This window comes from Streptopelia decaocto (assembly GCF_964273445.1).
Source record: "Streptopelia decaocto genome assembly, chromosome: 2".
Classification (NCBI taxonomy): domain Eukaryota; kingdom Metazoa; phylum Chordata; class Aves; order Columbiformes; family Columbidae; genus Streptopelia; species Streptopelia decaocto.
Genome location: NC_138655.1, coordinates 59,229,488 through 59,248,790, shown reverse-complemented (window position 1 = coordinate 59,248,790; position 19,303 = coordinate 59,229,488). Strand labels below are relative to the sequence as shown.

Genomic DNA, 19,303 nt, shown 5'->3' with positions numbered 1-19,303 from the left:
CTTTCCTTTCCTTTCCTTTCCTTTCCTTTCCTTTCCTTTCCTTTCCTTTCCTTTCCTTTCCTTTCCTTTCCTTTCCTTTCCTTTCCTTTCCTTTCCTTTCCTTTCCTTTCCTTTCCTTTCCTTTCCTTTCCTTTCCTTTCCTTTCCTTTCCTTTCCTTTCCTTTCCTTTCCTTTCCTTTCCTTTCCTTTCCTTTCCTTTCCTTTCTTCCCATCCCTTCCCCTCTCCATTCCTGTCCTTTCCTGTTTTAAGACAACTTGCATTGTTATTCTTCATTCTATTTACATTCTCATGAATACCACGCCTGGCAACACTGTCATTTATATTTATCCTCAGACCAGTCCCATTAAATACTCTTACCCTACTCATTCTGTTCCAGATAAGAAAGATTAAATGACTTGCCACCTTATTTCTTATCCACCTTACTCTTCAGCCTCTCTTTAAGCCTAGTTCCATTGCGTGATATTTGTCTTCTTTGGCACATTCATTATTTCCATCCCAATATATATATATTTTAAATAATATATAAACTCATTGATATTATCTCCTTTAAATGACAAAAATCTATCATGATGAGTCATTCACTTAAGCTGAATATGAGACAAGACTTGTAAATAATGAGAATTGAAGAGAAATATACAGGTGCAGTGTTTCATAAAGGTGTTTATCTTCTTGTAGACATTGAAAGGATCACAATCTAAAATGATATTATTTTAACAGCTCTGTTGTCTAAAGCAAAACAAGTGTCATAGAATATTTCCTACGATAATGCTATGAAACTTGTGCCATTATCATGTCTTCATGCATTTACACTTCGGTCTTACTGACGTTTGATTAACTTCAGCTAGTTAACATCAACTTCAGTGCTATCTTATTTAGAATTATGGTTTTACATATTGTAAATTTTTATTCTTTTGAGGTTATATAATCAGTTCTTACTGCAAGCCCTTGAAATAAGTGATTTATAAATTTATAAAGCTATGACTATTTCCTTAACATGCCTCCCTCATATGTGTAGTCATAATATGAGAAATCCACAGTTCTTAAACTCCCATGCTATTTACTTGAACAACAGTGGGTGCAGAAGTTGCATCAGAAGTGTTTGCAGTAGAGGCTAAGTGGCAGGAGATCAAAGCTGGCATTAGAGAAGAAAATCAGGCCTTAAGTTCCAATGCAATGTGACAGTAAGCACATTATCATCATGATGTAGAGGTTCGATAGACAAGTGCTGCTGAGAACAACTATGTTGACATGCTGTTGTGTGAAAATTACCTTCACTGAGGTTCTTTAAAATAAGATCATCAAAACCAGCATTGCTCATTACAAGGAGGAGGGCACTCAGCATTTATGAAGAGTGAATTAGTCATTTTCCTCCTCTCCTCAGGATGGAATAACTAGGAAGAACTGATTGTTCACTGATGTCTCTGTAAACCAATTCAGCTCAGTAACCCTGCAGATCCTTTTCCTTTTAGACAGCGGTTTTTTTTGCCAGATTAGCAAATGGAATAGTCTCCCTGAGTCAGATAAGCACCTGAGATTACAGAAAGGAAGTAGAAGGACCTTGTGGTGTAGCCTGGGGACATGGGAAGGATTGAAGAGCTGGCTGTTAAGACACTCAGATGTGCATCTTCCATGATTAACATCAGAATACAGTTAGTGGGGATACATGCTATTCTTGAGGTTATTGCCTACTTTTTTTTTTTTTTTTCATAATTCCAAGACTGCCAGTCCAACCTGATTTCTAAATGTTATATTTAAAAACAAAAGGGGATGTGGTGTGTATGTGTGTACAAGAGAAGAGATATATAGGAATGCAGACTATTCACATGATAAAGCCAAAGTTGTTGGCACTCTCATATAGATATATAACAGTGTTAAATAAAAATCTTGTAGATATTGCTATTGTCCTTTTTAACTAATTTGGCTTGTTGATACTGTGAAACCACTAACAAAATTTGGCAGAAGGACCACTTAGTGGATAAGGAATTGGCTGGATGGCTCACTCAAAGAGTTGTGGTCAATGGCTCATTGTCCAAGTGGAGACCAGTGATGAGCACTGTTCCTCAAGGGTCAGTATTAGGACCTGTTGTTTAACGTCTTTGTTGGTGACATTGACAATGGGACTGAGTGAACCCTCAGCAAGCTTGCCAGTGACACCAAGCTGTGTGGTGTGATCAACACACAAGAGGGAGGGGATGTCATCCAGAAAGACCTTGACAGGCTTGAAAGGTGTGCCCGTGTGAACATAATGAAGTTCAATAAGGCCATGTGCAAGATCCTACACATGGGTCAGGGTAATCCCAAGCACAAATACAGGCTGGGTGGATAGTAGCCCTGGGAAGAAGGACTTCGGGTTGATGAGAAGCTCAATATGACCTGGCAATATGCACTCACAGACCAGAAAGGCAAATGTATCAAAATGTATGGGTTGCATCAAAAGAAGCATGACTAGTAGGTTGAGGGAGTTCTCCCCCTCTGCTCTGCTCTCATGAGAACCCAGCTGGGGTCCTGTGTCCAGCTCTGTGGGCCCCAACATAAAAAGGACATGGACCTGTTGGACTGAGTCCATAGGAGGGCCATAAAGATGATCAGAGGGCTGTAAGACCTCTCCTATGAAAACAGGCTGAGAGAGTTGGGGTTGTTCAGCCTGGAGAAGAGAAGGCTCTGGGTAGACCTTATTGCAGCCTTCCAGTATCTAAAGGGGACCTACAAGAAAGTTGGAGAGGGACTTTTTACAAAGGCATGTAGTGATAGTCTAAGGGGTAATGGGTTTAAACTGAAAGAGGGTAGATTTAGGTTAGATATACGGAAGGAATTCATCATCATGAGGAGAGGCACTGGTACAGTTTACCCAGAGAAGTTATGGATGCCCCATCCCTGGCAGTGTTCAGGGCCAGGCTGGATGGGGCTTTGAGCAACCTGGTCTAGTGGAAGATGTCCCTGTCCATGTTAGGAACTAGATAATCTTTAAGGTCTGTTTCAACCCAAACCATTCTATGATTCTATGATAAAACATGCCCAATATCACCTCCTCCCATTAAAAAAACACCCAGAAACAAAAATTATAATCTGTATTACAGTGATCCATTAAAAAGCCACAGCTGAAAAAAAGTGAATATACAAATAACAATTTCACTGAGAAGAATTTCAATTTAATTACTTGCATTGGCCCATATTTCTTATTGTCCCAAAATAAGTGAGCATAAAACACTGTCAGTTTGCCAGTTTAATGTTTCAAACTCAGTCAAGAAGACCATCTAAGCTAAATTAAATCATTGTGTACTTTGCCATACTCTTTGAATAAAATCCAGTCTGCTTTGATCACAGTAAAACCAGTGATCAACTTGAAACCACACCTATACCAGGGATTATTGATCTCATATTTCAGGTCCTTCTTCTAGTGTTATAATTTGAAAGGGAAGTAAGCAGTAGGCAAAAGTGACTGCCTCCTTAAACCAACTGGGCTTCTCCTGGCAGTGATGACAATGAGACAGACTTGGTGCTGTATTAGCTGCCACAGAACCATTTGTCTTCCAGTCCATGGCCTTTCAAAGGTAATGGGAAGAATTAGTTTCCTTCTTGTATCTCTCTCTTATTAACATAATTATCCAGCATGTTACTTGGCTTGAGCAATAGATTTCTTAGCATAAAAATAAATTTATTGCTTAGCATTCTGAAGCAGCAGCTTTTTGTGCAGAGACATCCATAAATGGAGTAAATGTAGTCTGTGGCTGTTTGCAATACCTTTATGTGATGTCTCTGGCGGCAGTGAGCAATTTTACCTTTTTTCTTCTGCCAGAATTTGTAGTAAGGTGATGCACTTTGCATATTCATTATGAGACCTAACTGTAATCTATATATTTCATCAAGTTGCTTTAATAAAAAATGCACTTTGATTTCCTTTATAAACTGTATTCACTTTTTGTAATATTGGACTACAACCTATTATAATCTGGAAAAAATAAACTAAAGTTCAGTGTAGTAATTACTTAAAATATGTTAACATTTAGGAAAGAGCACACAAATATTCAAGAGTCCTTTCTAACATATAAGTCCTAACAACTGGCAGGAAGAAGTAAAGATGGAATTACTGTTACATTTCTTCCCTATTTTTAATTTGTATAATAATGGATATGCCATTAAGCTTTCTTTACTTTAAATAATTTCTTTCATTTTCACCTTTACAAAAAACACCAAACATTTAATTCTACGATATTAAGCATCAGTCGTTCATTACAGAAAGGGTCAGGAAAGAGCAAAACCACTCAAGTAAGGAGCCGTAGATAAAAAGGATCAAAGTTCAAGATTTGGGAAGACCTAAAAGACATTTATGACCTCTAGATCCCTGATTTTAAAATATACTCTTGCTTTTATTTCAATTTCAGATCTTAAGAAAAAAATACACATAGGCATTTGGTGGAACTGTTTGATTTACATATTGGAGGAGTAATTATACTTGATAAAAGGAAAATAACATATACTTAGTCTATTTAATATCTTCAGTATGTTGTTGTTGTTTTTTCTAATATGAATACAACTCAAATGCTGCAGATGATCCCTTAAAAGTTCAGCACCCCATCAATCAGGAGGAGCTGAGCTTCTAAAACCAAACCAGCATTAGGTTACTAGTTGAAGTATAAAATCAACAGCATTTTTCAGCCTCCCTTACACAGCCCACAGCTTCTACGCAGCCTATGGAAGCCTACAGCAGGCCTCTACCAATCTTCTTCTGCAGATTACAGTGCAGCCTCCTTCAGGAACCAAGCACATGATACACTTTATGGTTGATGAGTCATGTCTATTTCTCAGCCTGTTCTCAGAGTATGGTATTACCTACCATATGGACACAGCATTCATAAATGAGGTTTCCAGGAAGTCATCTGATGTCAGAATAGAAATGGATTTGCTAAGTAGCAAAGCTGCTGATTGATAGGTGGAAGACTTGAAAGTGATGGCTGAATGCAAGTAAAAACCTGTATGATCATTCTCTAAGTATTATGGCAGCATGAAAATGTCCTGTTTTCTCTCATTGGTGTAGACACTTTAAAAGCAAATATATCTATAATGATACTTTTTCCTAGTTTTTCCTAGTTTTCCTGGAACTCTCCTCTTCCTACTTTTTCTGTCCAAAGTTTGCGCCTGTCAGCTATTGTGTACATGCTCCTGCTTTGTCTATTTTTATTGGAAAACTCATCCACCTTTCTTCACAAATCACCAAAAAAGCCACTTTTTATGGCTTCCCATCTTTAAGCTCTTACTTAGAGACATATATAGTCTGAGGTGAGCATTCAGCATAAAAATTTTCCCATGGAAATATAACTATTTTTCAAGTTGGTTTGTTTGTTTGTTTTTGGTTTTTGTTTTTCAGTAAATAGAGAAAGACAGACTTATCTGGGGAGTAATTAGGAGCAGGAATTGAACACCGGGGTCTTCAGTTGCCCTTTGCAACAGCCTTTCTCTCAGGAGTGAGAGCAAGATATTTTGACAGTGATGGAGTATGAGGGGAGAGGATCATGTAAGTCATGTTCTGTGAATGTAGGCACGTACATGGTGGGCAAGGGAAAAAGGAAGGAGCCACTGAAAATAGTGGATTTCCTCTCTGGTGGCTATAAAGGTAGCTTCATACCAGCTGAGAGTTAGCTTTCCAGAATGACCATTATGACCATTTCTACTTCTAAGTATACAGAGATCACTTTTTACAAATTTTTGTCTTAAAAAACTCTAAACTTCCAGTAGTTTATTTGAGCAATTAAAGGTAACTTGTGCATACTGGAAATTCTGAACTTACAATTAAAAAAATCTCTTTTTTGAACTCACATTGTATAACGTATTATAGGGAAAGTAATTTCTTTCCACGGTTAAGAAAAACAGAACATGTCTGTTGTCACCTATAAATGTTTACACTGGACTGTTTTTTCCCCACCTGTGAGGCCATCAGGAGCAATTAGCAGTTATTAATCAATCAATAGTTCACAACTGGCTTCAGCTAAAGGCTTAATCTTTGAGTAACAGGGCCACAATTTTCAAGAAGTTAACCATAGATCTAGCATTTAATGGTATCCATCATTCCAAAAAGACATTAACAACAGGTCATTGTATAGCACAGGCTGAAAATCTCTGACCATGAAAATACATAAATCCAAAAGTCTGCTTTTTCTTAGCCACACAGCTAATACCATTATTATGGTTGAATCCATGGGCTGCCATTACTCCATACTTCTTTTGTTTATTACCAGTTTTTTAAGTTTTAAAGATTTTGGTGAAAGGACCTTACCCGTGCCTTTTGCTCCATCTCCATCATCAATCTTTCATGTTGCTCTGCTATTGCCAGTGTTGCAGAATGGACTTTCTGATAAATCATTTCTCCTTCTCGTGTCTGAAAGGTGAACAGCCCTTCTCCTGTGTCACACATCCTGCAGAGAGATGTAAACAGAATGGGAGGCCTGTGTAATTTTTATCTAACTGTTATAAAAAGTGCACACCTTTCAGCAGAAAATGCTGACTTTCGTAGTTAAACTCTGAGATTCTGAACATTTGCAGTTATTTTTGCCATAAAGGAAAAACATATTCTGAGAGATGTGGAGAACTTCATGAACATTTAAATTCAGTTTTAATCATATTCTGGATAGTGAAAAAGAAGTTTTATCATAGAGGAAAAGCTTGAGGTAATACAGTCAGTTATTTATGACATTGTTTCAAATGTCTGCACTGAAGTAGGAGATAAATTTAATTCTCCTAACCAATTGATGCCAGAAGTACATAGCAAATAATGAGTTTGAAAAGCTGACATTTTTAGAGAACATTGACCAATTAAAGATGCTGTTATGGTTAATCACTACAAAGAAGTTGCATATTGTTGTTGTATATTTATGTGAGGCAGTGTCTAAAGCTATCTTGACAATTACAAAGCCATTCAGTCTATTTGACAACAGGAACAGGAATTCTATAGTCTAAGATTATTGAAAGAAAAACCCAGAATGAAATTTGCTTTCTTCTTTTGAGAGAGCAACTGCTGTTATCTTGTCACAGCACTATTCTGAGGAAGAAGAGTGGTACATGGTAAATACAATGACATAAAGGGCTAGGAAATGTAGCAAATGTGAATGGACAACAATATTAGATTATTGAGTAACTGTTGTTTCAAGGAGATACACTGTGTTAAACAGTGGTGCAATTCAACATATTTATATTAGTAGTTCCGTTAAATTACCAGTGTCCGATTTTTGTGTATTTATTGAATTCTTGCAATTTTAGAAATGGAATTTAAAAATTCTTTTTATTTGATCTGATACTTCCTGTAGAGAATTTCAGTTTTCTGTGATAGAAAATTGCTGACTTGAGTCACTCATGCATAACATCCTTCAACAACAGAAAGGTTTTGATTTGCCTTAAAATACCAGATTCCTTCAATGTTTTGGTTCTTTACATTATTTTTAAGGGTATTTTTTAATATCCCAGCATCTTCAGCATGGTCTCACAAAGCCCAAGGCATACAGAATTACAAAGTATTTTAGCAAAATGTGTCCCAAACAGTCTAACATTGCAACAGGTTTTAAAATATCAATATCTTTAGAATTTGCATCCCAGATTCTTTATGATTATTCATATGCTAAATTTTATAAAATATTTTCCCATCAAATTAACATCTAGATATATATTGTTTTAGTTAAATAATCATTTAAATATGTCTCTTGATATATTACATGCATGCACACACACACATACTATTATATTACAGCTTTTTGAAAATGGAATAATTTCTTTCATGGGACATCTTTTTGTCAAATTAGAATAGAGCTTCCTACACAATTTTATTTCAAAACTTATTTGAGCAGGACCACTCTGCTATATAAGAGACTACTGAGAGTTCAGCAGATGCTTTTGATTGCAAGGCTGACCAGTGAAAATAAAATCATATTAACACTTAGAAAATCTTTGCTTCTTCACTGGAGAAAACATGCTTTCATAAGCCTCCACTAAAGAACTTATGTATGGCTGTGTTTGGGAAGAACAGAAAGTGTTGGAGGCAGAAATAGATAAATTAGAGGTGCTGGAAAATACCTGGTGAAAATACTTAGCAATGATTAGTTGAGGTTCTGAAAGGAAAGTCATAGTCTTAAGAATAGATGATGCATGATATTATACTTATGGGTATTACTTATAATTCTGAAATAAAAATAGTCTTCTCCATCCCAAGATGCGAAGAAGATACCATCCACCTTGTAGACAGGTATTATTTGATCACTATGGATGTGATGTGATGACTAATAGATTAAAAAAAAAAAAAAAAAGCTTTTGTGTTAAATTCCAATGGAGATCAAGATCTCTGCTATAAACATTTAGGATATTTTATATCCTTAGCCACATTCCTCCAAAGAGCTTCTGGTAGAAATAAAATGTCTCCAGAGTTTTGCGACATTATGGCAACAGCTTTTCAGATCCCTCAGGGCATCATATAGCTGGTACTCTGCTTTTGTGCAAAGAGATCTTAATAAAATTCAAGCAGCGTGAAATGGAAAGTCTGGAAAAAATGATGAGGTTTCAGAAACTGAAGCAAAATATGATCTTTTGTTGGTTTCAGAGGATGAAGAATCCTACAGGGACAAAAACAAGGAAGCAGGCAATGTGGTGTGATTAAGATTCAATAGTTAAACCACTTGTTTTGACCAAGAAGGATGCAACTACCATGGCTGCTGATGGGGTCGGGGTCTGTATCGCCTGTGTGAGCCCAGGTGAAGGCAGCAGTGGGGGCCGCGGCACTGCCCTGGCACCTCACCAGGACGGTGCTGTGGGGCCCAGCTTCCCAACCTCAATGGGTGACTGTGGCAGATGTGTCACCCCAACCTTGGAAAGGCATTGATGGCAGCTTCCCTGTGTCTGGATTGTGGGCTTCCCCATCTAACAACAGGTGATATGCACATGCACACAACCACTCAAAACTGAAGGTTTAGGAGAATTATGGGCATCATCTTTTAAAGTGAATTCCCCTAACTCACTTTGAAGTCTAGCGGAACTTCTATAGGTCCTTAGAATGAAGCAATTAGTACAGGGCACATCTGAGCTCTGTAAAAGCAAAAATTGTTAAAACTTACTTTCTTCCACCTAAACGTGTTATTAATAATCTCTCTATCAAGGAGGTGAATCCCTTTGTCAGCTCCTCAGGATGATATTGCTTTACTCAGATGAAAATCTGAATTTAGACATTCCTCTCCTCTCCTCTCCTCTCCTCTCCTCTCCTCTCCTCTCCTCTCCTCTCCTCTCCTCTCCTCTCCTCTCCTCTCCTCTCCTCTCCTCTCCTCTCCTCTCCTCTCCTCTCCTCTCCTCTCCTCTCCTCTCCTCTCCTCTCCTCTCCTCTCCTCTCCTCCTCTCCTCTCCTCTCCTCTCCTCTCCTCTCCTCTCCTCTCCTCTCCTCTCCTCTCCTCTCCTCTCCTCTCCTCTCCTCTCCTCTCCTCTCCTCTCCTCTCCTCTCCTCTCCTCTCCTCTCCTCTCCTCTCCTCTCCTCTCCTCTCCTCTCCTCTCCTCTCCTCTCCTCTCCTCTCCTCTCCTCTCCTCTCCTCTCCTCTCCTCTCCTCTCCTCTCCTCTCCTCTCCTCTCCTCTCCTCTCCCTTCTCCACTTTCAGGCTTTTGTTACTATGAATTATATTTTTAAATCAATCAAGTAATTGCTGCTTGCAACTTTTCTCAAAACCTTTAAATAACTCCATGTTTTCTACCAAAAAATTGCCTTTTCCAAAGCATAGATCAAAACTTGTTATAATTACTACTTTTTGCTTTTCTGCAAAAAAATGTTTCCTACATTTTTTATGCATAATAAAAAAACCCCCTTGATTATAATTATATGTTAATTTAATAACACCTTCACAACTTTTACATTTTCTAGAATCACTTTAAAGACAGAAGAAAGGTGTGGGCCTCTTCTTTTCCTAATACTCTTACAGTTATGCACTGCAGTGCAGTCAACTCAGTATGACCTTCATTGTCAAAAAATGTCACTTATATTGTATACTTTTTTTGATGAGAGACTTAACACTTTGCAGATGCTTGAAAAATGCTGATGTTAGCTTTGCTATTTCAGTGTTTTTCAACTTTAAAACAGGAATGTCATTAACCTGTGCTTTAGGATATTTAAGGATTCAATGAATTACAATGCATGAAGTGCTTAGACTGAAATAGGAAAATGCTTTTTCCCCCTGTATTATAAAAGAATGATATAACAGGGCAGATAACGAAACCAGTACATAAATGTTGTTGAAAATCATTGTCAATTTTTTACTTCTTAAAATGCTGCCACAACTTTTCACAACCATTCTTGTTAGTAGACGTGGATCAGGAGCTGGGAGAAGGAATAAGAAGGTGAGAACGAAGCTTGTGGCCCAGGACAAACTGCATTCAGAGATCAAGGTAAGGCTTTTTTCAAAAGGGCATCTGCTCAAGTCAAAGAGATTTTATGACCAGTACTTCCAGATTTTGTTCAACATTTCTCAAATTCACACAATGGTTTCCAATTGCCTCTGCTCACTAAAGTAACTTCAGTATTTTACAGCAGAATAAGTACTATATTTTAACCTTGTAGAATTCCCTTTAAAAAGGAAACCTTATTGACCTGACTGCCATTTACAAATGGCATTTTGTCCCAAATAGAGGTTCATGCTCTCATGTCGTGGTTGAAATATTTAAATAGTTGAACAGCGCAGTATTCAGCAACTGCATTACAGGACAAGAATTTGACATCTCAGCTTCATTTTACCATTTTGGTTAAGGGTAAAATGCATTTTCACAATTATGAAGGTTGTCTGAAAACTGAGATGCTCAGAAATATTTTTTTTGCTATAAGTCCTTGTTTTGAAATAAAGGATAAATGACAACTCTAGCTAGAAGAATTTTAGTTCTTCATATATCTAAACCTATTTTTAAAAAGATTTTTTACCCACAAATAATTTAACTTTAAATAAATAATGGCTGATGTGTAAATTCATTACTCAAAAGTATATGAACTACATAAAATTAACTAAGGTTAAATATTCTCAAATAGCAACTGAGAAAATATCATAAGACCCTTTTACAATTAATAACTGATTACTATTAATAATTGTAGCTATTAATAACTGATACATCACAGATAACTTCTACCATAGTTTAGCATTTCTAGTTCTTTAAATAAAAATAGATTTTAAGTTTTTAAATGAGAACACATCATTAATATGTATTGTCCAGTAATCAAAGTGCTAAAAGGTATCAGTACCAAACTGAATGTAATTGCTGTTGCATAGTCTACACTTAGTGTGAGTAAGTGTTTTACTCAGACACTTCGGGGCCCAGAGATGAAGTTAGCTAGTGCTTATTTCCTGTATGCTGAAGAAGCTGCCACATAAGGAACCACACCTGTAACATCACAAGATGAATAGTAAATAAAATATGGCCTTTCTTTCAAGCCTTAAAGTTGTGGCTGTCACTCAGGAAAGAACTAATTGGTATGCAATATTTAACTCTGAATTGAAACACTTATTTCTTGTCTTGTTACAGCTTTGATTTTCTAAAAAGTGGTAGAAACTAGCAATTTTGCCTCCAATTTACTTAGATTATCAGAGAAGACAACAAACACTATCTCTCTTGCAGTTATCTAACTTTTGTTCTTTCCTTGCTTGTTGTTATCTCTACTTGAGCTAAGCCATTTTGACAGAAATCCTATTTGTTCTTCGTGTGCAAGGATGTTACACACAGCGTACACTAAAGACAGGCTAGCTAACCAGTAGACCTCACTACAAAATGAATGTAAAACTCCCCTGAGGGTCCAAATTCTTTGCTCATTCCAGCCTTCAACACATGCTAGCTTACTTCCTCCCACAGTTGTTCTTTTTTGATGAAATGAAAAAACAAGCAAGGAAAGCAAATAAACTTTTTGTGGCAGGGGCATATTTCACTAAAAAGCTCCCTTTATACCTTATCAGAACAACCGTAAAATAAACTATGTAATTTTTTTATAAAATTATAAGTTATGTTGTATGTTGAAAGGACAGAGAAAGAGAGGAAAAAATAAGAAAATGTTGATAAAAATCCTAAGTTACAATAAAGCAGGCAAAAAAAGGATACATTTGGTGGAGGAATCAATAAGTAAAAAGACAACTACATAAATATGATATATATGGGACCTAGGAAAGGTCTATGTGTGAAGCAGAGACAAGACAATTAATGGCAAATATGTCCAAAGTGTAATTAATTCAGGTGAAGACCTTTGACAGCAGATGGGGCTAGAAAGTCCTAAAACTGGGACAAGGTTGGTAAATGAGGGGAAAATGTCTAATGAAAAATCTGTGAAAGAGAAACCAAGATCACCCATATGAAACAAAGCGATAAGGGGCAACAACCAGAACAAGTAGACACAGACTCAAGTGTGGCCTGTTATTCATTCCTTACATGAATAATGAGTTAGATTGGCATGCTTTGCTGTCAGCATTTCTGAATTTTATCTGGAGTGCCAAACGGGTATCCTGGCAACTTTATGATCTGAGAAGCAAATCATTAATATTATATAATATATGAGGCATCTGCCTGCCCTCCTTAATGATGGTTGCTTACTGGCAAGAATATACAACACAAAAAAAATAGTTATGCATGATATTTGCTAATTGCTGGCTATAGACATTCCTCCATAATGTTTGTTGTCATATTGTTCCACTTCAGGTGACGTGGTTACATTTCCACTGTTCTTGCACATGCTCATGTGATATAGATATCAGCATTTAATCTTTAATTAGCTTTCTTTCATGTGGAATCTCCTTGAATTTGGCCTGAGTTAATCCAGAAAACATGGAGTATTACCACACCTCTGATACGGCTCGGTAACTTAAACATGGAGCTTAGCCCTGAAGATTTGTTGTAGGTCAGTTCTTGTATTTCTTATGTCATCCTCAGTGTTTTCAATTAAAAGAACTAAAGGATCCTTCATGCCATCAAAGCAGTATTCCTACTAAGACCACCTACGGTAGCATTTTACAGTTCTGATTTGGAAAATGCCCAGAGATAGAGCAGAAATGAGTGATGATGATTTGTTTGCAGGTAGCTGGGATGCCAACAATCAGAGGAGTCCAGCAGTTCTACTCCATTATTTCCTAGAGGACCTTAGTACTTTGCAAGTGATACGTGCACATCTTTTTAAGATATTATATGCAGTCATGGTAACAAAATCTCATGTGCTAGTCTGATCGATACACTGTTAGTTTTTGTGAACAGAGCTGCAGTACCCTCCAAATTTTCCCTCTAAAAGGGAGTCTTTTTGTGCGAATAGTGTTTTTTCATGATAAGATTATTTCTTTTTCTGTCTAAACTAAAAAGTCATTTAAGTGGTATAATATAATATAAACAAAAATTTTCTCATGAAAACATGGTTCTATTTGTTTTGTCAGATGGGAGAGATTTCTATACAGTTCTAATGGTACTTACACCTCTCGGGATTTTTTTCTTCTCATTGTCTGTGCTGCTTCTACAATTGTTGTCCCTGCGCTGCTCTCTGTGACAGCACGTTCAGGCTAGTGGGGCATATATTTCACACTGTTAAAGCTACATGGACACTAACCCACCCCTGCTTGTCAGATGCTTTCCACTTTTTGCTTAATGGAAGTGCAGAAACAGGCTGTATCTTCCTCTGGATTATATCGATGATTACCCACTAGCACTGTAGTTCTCTAATTTATTTCCACTGGGTTTATTCCTGTCCATAATTAGACAAGGCTGAAAAAATTGTATTTTAGCTTTTTTTCCCCAGGCTTTTGTTTTGATAAGGAGGAGGATTCTGTCTTGGACTTGTTTCAGATTGCTTTTATTTGATTGCTACCAAGCTTTCCCATCTATTCTCATTAAAATGTCATAATTTTTATTAATTACTTTGATATATCAGAATAAATATAACTAGTACTGAAGAGTTAGAGATAGCAACTCATTCTTGATGCTAGTTACAGTAGAAAAAGCAGAAAAGCTGACTTTATTAAAGTCATGCATAAAAGGTAGAATGTGGAGATTGACATGTAATTATAAAATATATCTTTATGTAATGGTGAACAAGCTGTGCAGAGGCTCTGTTTTCTAATTCCTAGACCCTAGAAACTAAGCTATAATCAATAAAGAAGTGATATTTTAGAGTTAAAGAACTTGAATCCCAAATACTTTAATATAACTACATTTTTTGTCTTCCTGCTTATAGACTAGTTTAATAAAACACGACCTAGACGTTTTAATGGGGAAGACTGAACTGTGCTGTTAGTACTTTATCAACTCTAAGTAGAAGGATTCTACACTGCAAATGCAAATTACCCTCTTGTGTCAGTATTCATTTCATATTATTTAAGAAAACTGTGTTGGTAATGATGGCATATGTATATACAAAACAACCTACTTTATGGGTCTTTTGAACTCTAAACATTTTCTGTTAAAAAAAAAAATATTACACAAAAAGGGAATTTAGAAAAAATAAAGACAGGATAATGAAACCCATTGCTGACATGTTCTTAAATACACAAGACATTTGCATTTTTGACAATTTAAGTACTAGAATAAACATGAAAGTGTCGTTATATAATTAGATCTGTTAGTTTGTAAAGCTCAGGTCCTGTTGATAGTGATGAAATACTATTTAACAATGTCTTGAATAAGTATCTATTCTTACCAACTCTGTGAAAGATAAACCAATAACTCATATATTACTATTATCATTTTAGCACAGAAGCAGCCATTATGGTTGGCTGTACAGCGAACAGATCAACAAAAAACATTGGCCTGAGAAAACCAAAGAGATTGCAAAGACTACATACAGCTATATATATATTTTTTTTTTTATTTTTTTTTTTTTTTAAATTAAGTCTTTTGAGTTACAATTGTTTGGCTGACTTTCTTCGTCTCACTTTTGAATGAGTGGGATATAACTTCCAAGTCCTGGAAGCTGAGATCATATTCAAATAGAGATAGTTGCTAAGAGCTGTTATTCCCTGATGAAGACAAACACATCCCATAACAATATTACTCAGTTCCTCGCAGTGTCTTTAGTAGCAGAACACAAGTGAAACAGCATGAATACCATTGACTTCGACAAATACAAAAATGTTAGATATAAAACCCAAATAAGGACATTACTGGTCAAAATAAATGATAGTGTAATAATAGAGGAGCCCTGTGGCAGCAAATCACTACTTGGTATCAATACATCAGAAGCAGTAAAACTTAGTGGCCCAGAATTTTTATTTTCATCTTATTTTCATTTTGGAGCCCTAAAGTCACTGTTATGTTTGGGACTACTCCTTGTACAGGGTGTTGAGGGTGGAAATTCTTTCAGATGATACTTGCTAGAGTCTAAATTGATTCTGAACTTACTCAATCCTCTTTCAGGAAGTAAGGAGCTTTGTAAGGAGGAGCCATCTGTCAATTAACAGGTATTAGCACAGTAACAGCCAGAACTTCAGTATTCAGAAGTATTCAGAAGCTATGGCAGTGGACACAATTGTAGGGTTGCCAACAATAATCGGAGTAATTGATCATGGTCAACAGAAAAGTTAAAATAAAAAGAATTGGTAAAAACCAGTTTTGCTTCTCCACATCCCAACAAATATAATATTAAGAATTTAACATAGGACCACATTTGAAATGATCTCCAAGAGTATTTGTCCTATAACACCTCGAAAACCTCTTATCTATGCATTGCATGGTATTGGAAATGCAGTTAGCATGTGAAACAGATATTTCCTACATTTTTATAAAAGTAGATCCACTTAAGGAGAGGAAGGAAAAATTCTGGAGGGCTGAACAGGAATGAACTAATGCAATTAAAATTATTGGTGGATAAATAATAGCAAGACAATAGAAGTAAAAATTATTAAGGAACTAATACAGAGTCAGGTTTAGAACCACAGAACCAGGAAAAAAAAAAAAGCAAATTACTCACCCTTAATTACAATGTGTATTCAAAACATAAGTTTTCCCAGTTTATGGACAATTAATGTTGCATTCACTCATTTCAAAAGTGGGGCATGCAAGGTGTGAAGAAATGTGGAGGAGAACACACTGACACTCTATGCTGAGCTTTTTGAGTTTTGACTACTTCAAAATAAGGTATTTCTAGTGTATGTGCCATCCTCTTCTCTTTTAAATGCACCATCAATAATGGTTTGGGTCACTTGAAGCTTTTATGGTCAGCAACTCTCTGGAACTTTCAGTACACTGTGATTTTGTCATGATGGGCATTTAAACACTGCTGTCTTCTTTCAGTGTCACTCTCTCCATCTTCAAGGTATGAGAGCTACCGCTTTGACCATGGTGGCCACAGAGGAATTTTCAGAAAGTCATATGCAAATACTATGGGCATGCAGGTTTGGTTTAGAGACACTCACCATGCTATGTACATAGATTAATGAGTAATTAGCATATGCTAATGATACCCAAGGACTCATCAGCACTACCCTCAAGACTGGCAGGTTGTCAGCTCCAGTTTAGGAGCAGCCTGCCACTGCAGCAACCCCTGAGTGAGGCAAAAGCACCAGGGATGAAACAAGGCAGAGATTTGATTTTTTTTTAAAAAAAGATCTGTTTCTCAGATGCTGACAGTTAAGAACTGAAGTCTTAGTTGAAGGCCACATTTCTCATTTGAACTTTAACTAGACATGTATACAATCAGTCAGATAATGTCTTGGGTAGTAAACTGGACGTGCAATAAAAACACAACATCAAAAAATAATTACAGAAAATGTACAGGTCCCACCACAAGTATAAAAAAAATCATTGAACTTCTAACAACTTCCCATATGCGGTATTTAGTTTAGAGAGGAAATATGAATTCCCTTCCACTTGTTTTAACTTTTTGTCTTTGATATAAGCCAGGCAGAAGTGAAGTAGACAGATTTTTCCTATTATCTCAATTGCAAACAGCAGCAGTTCTGTTATGGATCAAAGAACTCACACTGCATTCACCTGGCATTTCTGATTCCAACTTTGTGTATATACTATCCCTGTGTTAGTGCTTCCAGCAGTGGGGAAACTCTCCGTAAAGATTTCTCATTAGTCTGATAGCTAAAATCAATTGTAGTTTGTGTTCAGGTAAGTATTATAACAAATTGATAAGGGCTTGAGAACCCTCAAATTTTTTTTTGTGAAATTTTATTATATAAAAGGACACTCCTTTCAATCACACAAGTGAGTGGCAAGGAAAAGGTACAAGTGGATTGAACAAGTGAAAAAACACAAAGACACACAAAAAAGGAGAGTCTTGCAAAAGAAAATCATCAAAAAGAATTACATATATCAAATAATTCAGAAAAAGGACAGAAAAAGTATAGAAAAAGATGAAAAATAAGCAGAAAGCAGTGTTTACAGTTTACAGGTACATACTTGGGCTCCCCACATATTTTCTTATAGTATCTGATGTATCATCTTTCTAAAACTTCATGGGATGCAATGTGTATTTTGACCTCTGCAATGCAACCAGTTGTCCTGTATGAAACTACTGATGCTGTACTGGATAAAGACAAGTTTTCTGCTATTTTTAGGGAGGATTTTGCTTCAAACAAAAGGATTTAAGTAAGAATGGCAAGAACAGTGGCCATTGTGTGTATGTGCCACCATCTATTCTGTGTAAATATTTCTTCAGACCAGCTTTCTGCATGTCATGAGATGCTGCTAATTGATTGACAAGAAATGCACCTTGAGTGGAAAAAAGAAAGGCTGCAAAACAAATTTGGTACAGTAGAAGCTAAAAGTATGAAATGCATCTTCTCTAATGCACAAATTTTTTAAGCACAGCATGCCTGCTGTCTTCCCAGGTAATTTGGGGTATTGTTAGAAAGCAAAATGAAAAAAGCAATTGTCCTTTGCTGTGAAGAAACACTAACAAGCTGATTTTACACTGGGGCGTACTCATCTATTTAATTATTTCAGAGTTTAGGTTTCTACTGTTCTACACTGTCTTAGTAATATTTTTATAAGAAATCTATAATAGCCATAGAACTGCTATGAACACTGGAATGTGTCAGTCCCTTCTGCCCATGATTCTGTACACCTGTTTAAAAAAACCATGAACTATAGATGCAATACTTACTGGCTTCATCAAACTTTTATATATAGTTCACCAAAAAAAGAAGCATTATACGCAGCAGAAGAGAAAGGGTACAAAACCTTTATGTGCTGAATGATGTATAATGGATATTCATAGCTCTTATGCAGCAAAAAGGAGACCGTGCCTTCCCAGGACATTTACACATAATAGCCTGGGCATGTTTGTGGCTATTTCATGTATGCCGTTAAAATAATTTCAAGTATCCTGGGTAACATTTAAAAAGCCTTTTGAAGTATTCCCCCATTTTCTCACTCTGGAACATTCATATTATAGGGATCTTTCATATCATAGACAGAATATTAGTCTCAAGATAAATGCTAATATACATTTCTATTTCTGTGTATTACTAGTTCTGCTCTAATTTCTCTGATGGTTCTTTTTACCAGCTATTTGACACTACTTCCACATGCACTGAACACTTTCTTCTTGGCTGCCCTCCATTTCATCTGCACTTCTAAGGCTGAGAGCTAATCATACTGATTTTTTTCTTTTTTTTCTCTCTTAGAAATTGGTCCAACGGGGCTTAAAGAAGCCTCCCATAAAAAGGGAAAGTACCCGTGAAATGAAATATTTGAGATGGTGGTGTCAAAATCTGACAATGGCAAGCACTTTTCCTGGCCAACTTCTTGCTACTTTTTGCTCCGGCCTTCCACACTTTCTGATTAAATGTTGTTCCTAAAATGCAACATATATTCCAAATGCTGTTACAGTTTCATCAGCAAACCAGCTACCTTTTGCTTTTACTCAAAAGTCCCTCCCTATCTATTTCTGTCTCACCAGCCCATGTATTTCGTCACCACATTCCTATCTCCTCCTATTCCATGTCCTTAGCCCATTCTGTCCACCCCCCTCAAAGCCTCCCTCCTATTTTCAACAATCCCTTGAGTTTCGTTTAGTCCCAGCAAGCCAGTTCACTTGCTCTCCAATGTGTATGCAAAACAGCTTTAGCATAGTCCTTTCCAGACCAGTGATGGTTCGCACTGCTGCTGTCACTCTTTATTCTCTGGTGGCAGTGACAGTACACTTAGATAAGTAACTCACCAGAAATATAGGTGATCCAACCTGTTCTTCAAAAAAACAACTTGGGCGCCTTCGGTCATCATCTGAAAGAACTTCAGGGTTTTCCCCTGAAACATCACCTAGACTATAAAATTTCTTGCCCTTCAAATCCCTTTCCTGACAGTAGACCAAGCTTATGGTCAGACAGTTTCATT

General features: G+C 36.6%; 1 protein-coding gene across 1 annotated transcript in view; it reads right to left on the bottom strand.

Annotated features, from left to right (window-relative positions):
* Positions 1–19,303, bottom strand: part of DOK6 (docking protein 6) — a gene marked incomplete at both ends in the record, with an annotated part of 245,622 nt that overhangs the window by 54,042 nt on the left and 172,277 nt on the right. Inside the window, one exon of the mRNA XM_082045765.1 lies at positions 6,273–6,411. Within this exon, the coding sequence (XP_081901891.1) occupies positions 6,273–6,411 (139 nt within the window). The remainder of the gene's footprint in view (positions 1–6,272; positions 6,412–19,303) is intronic.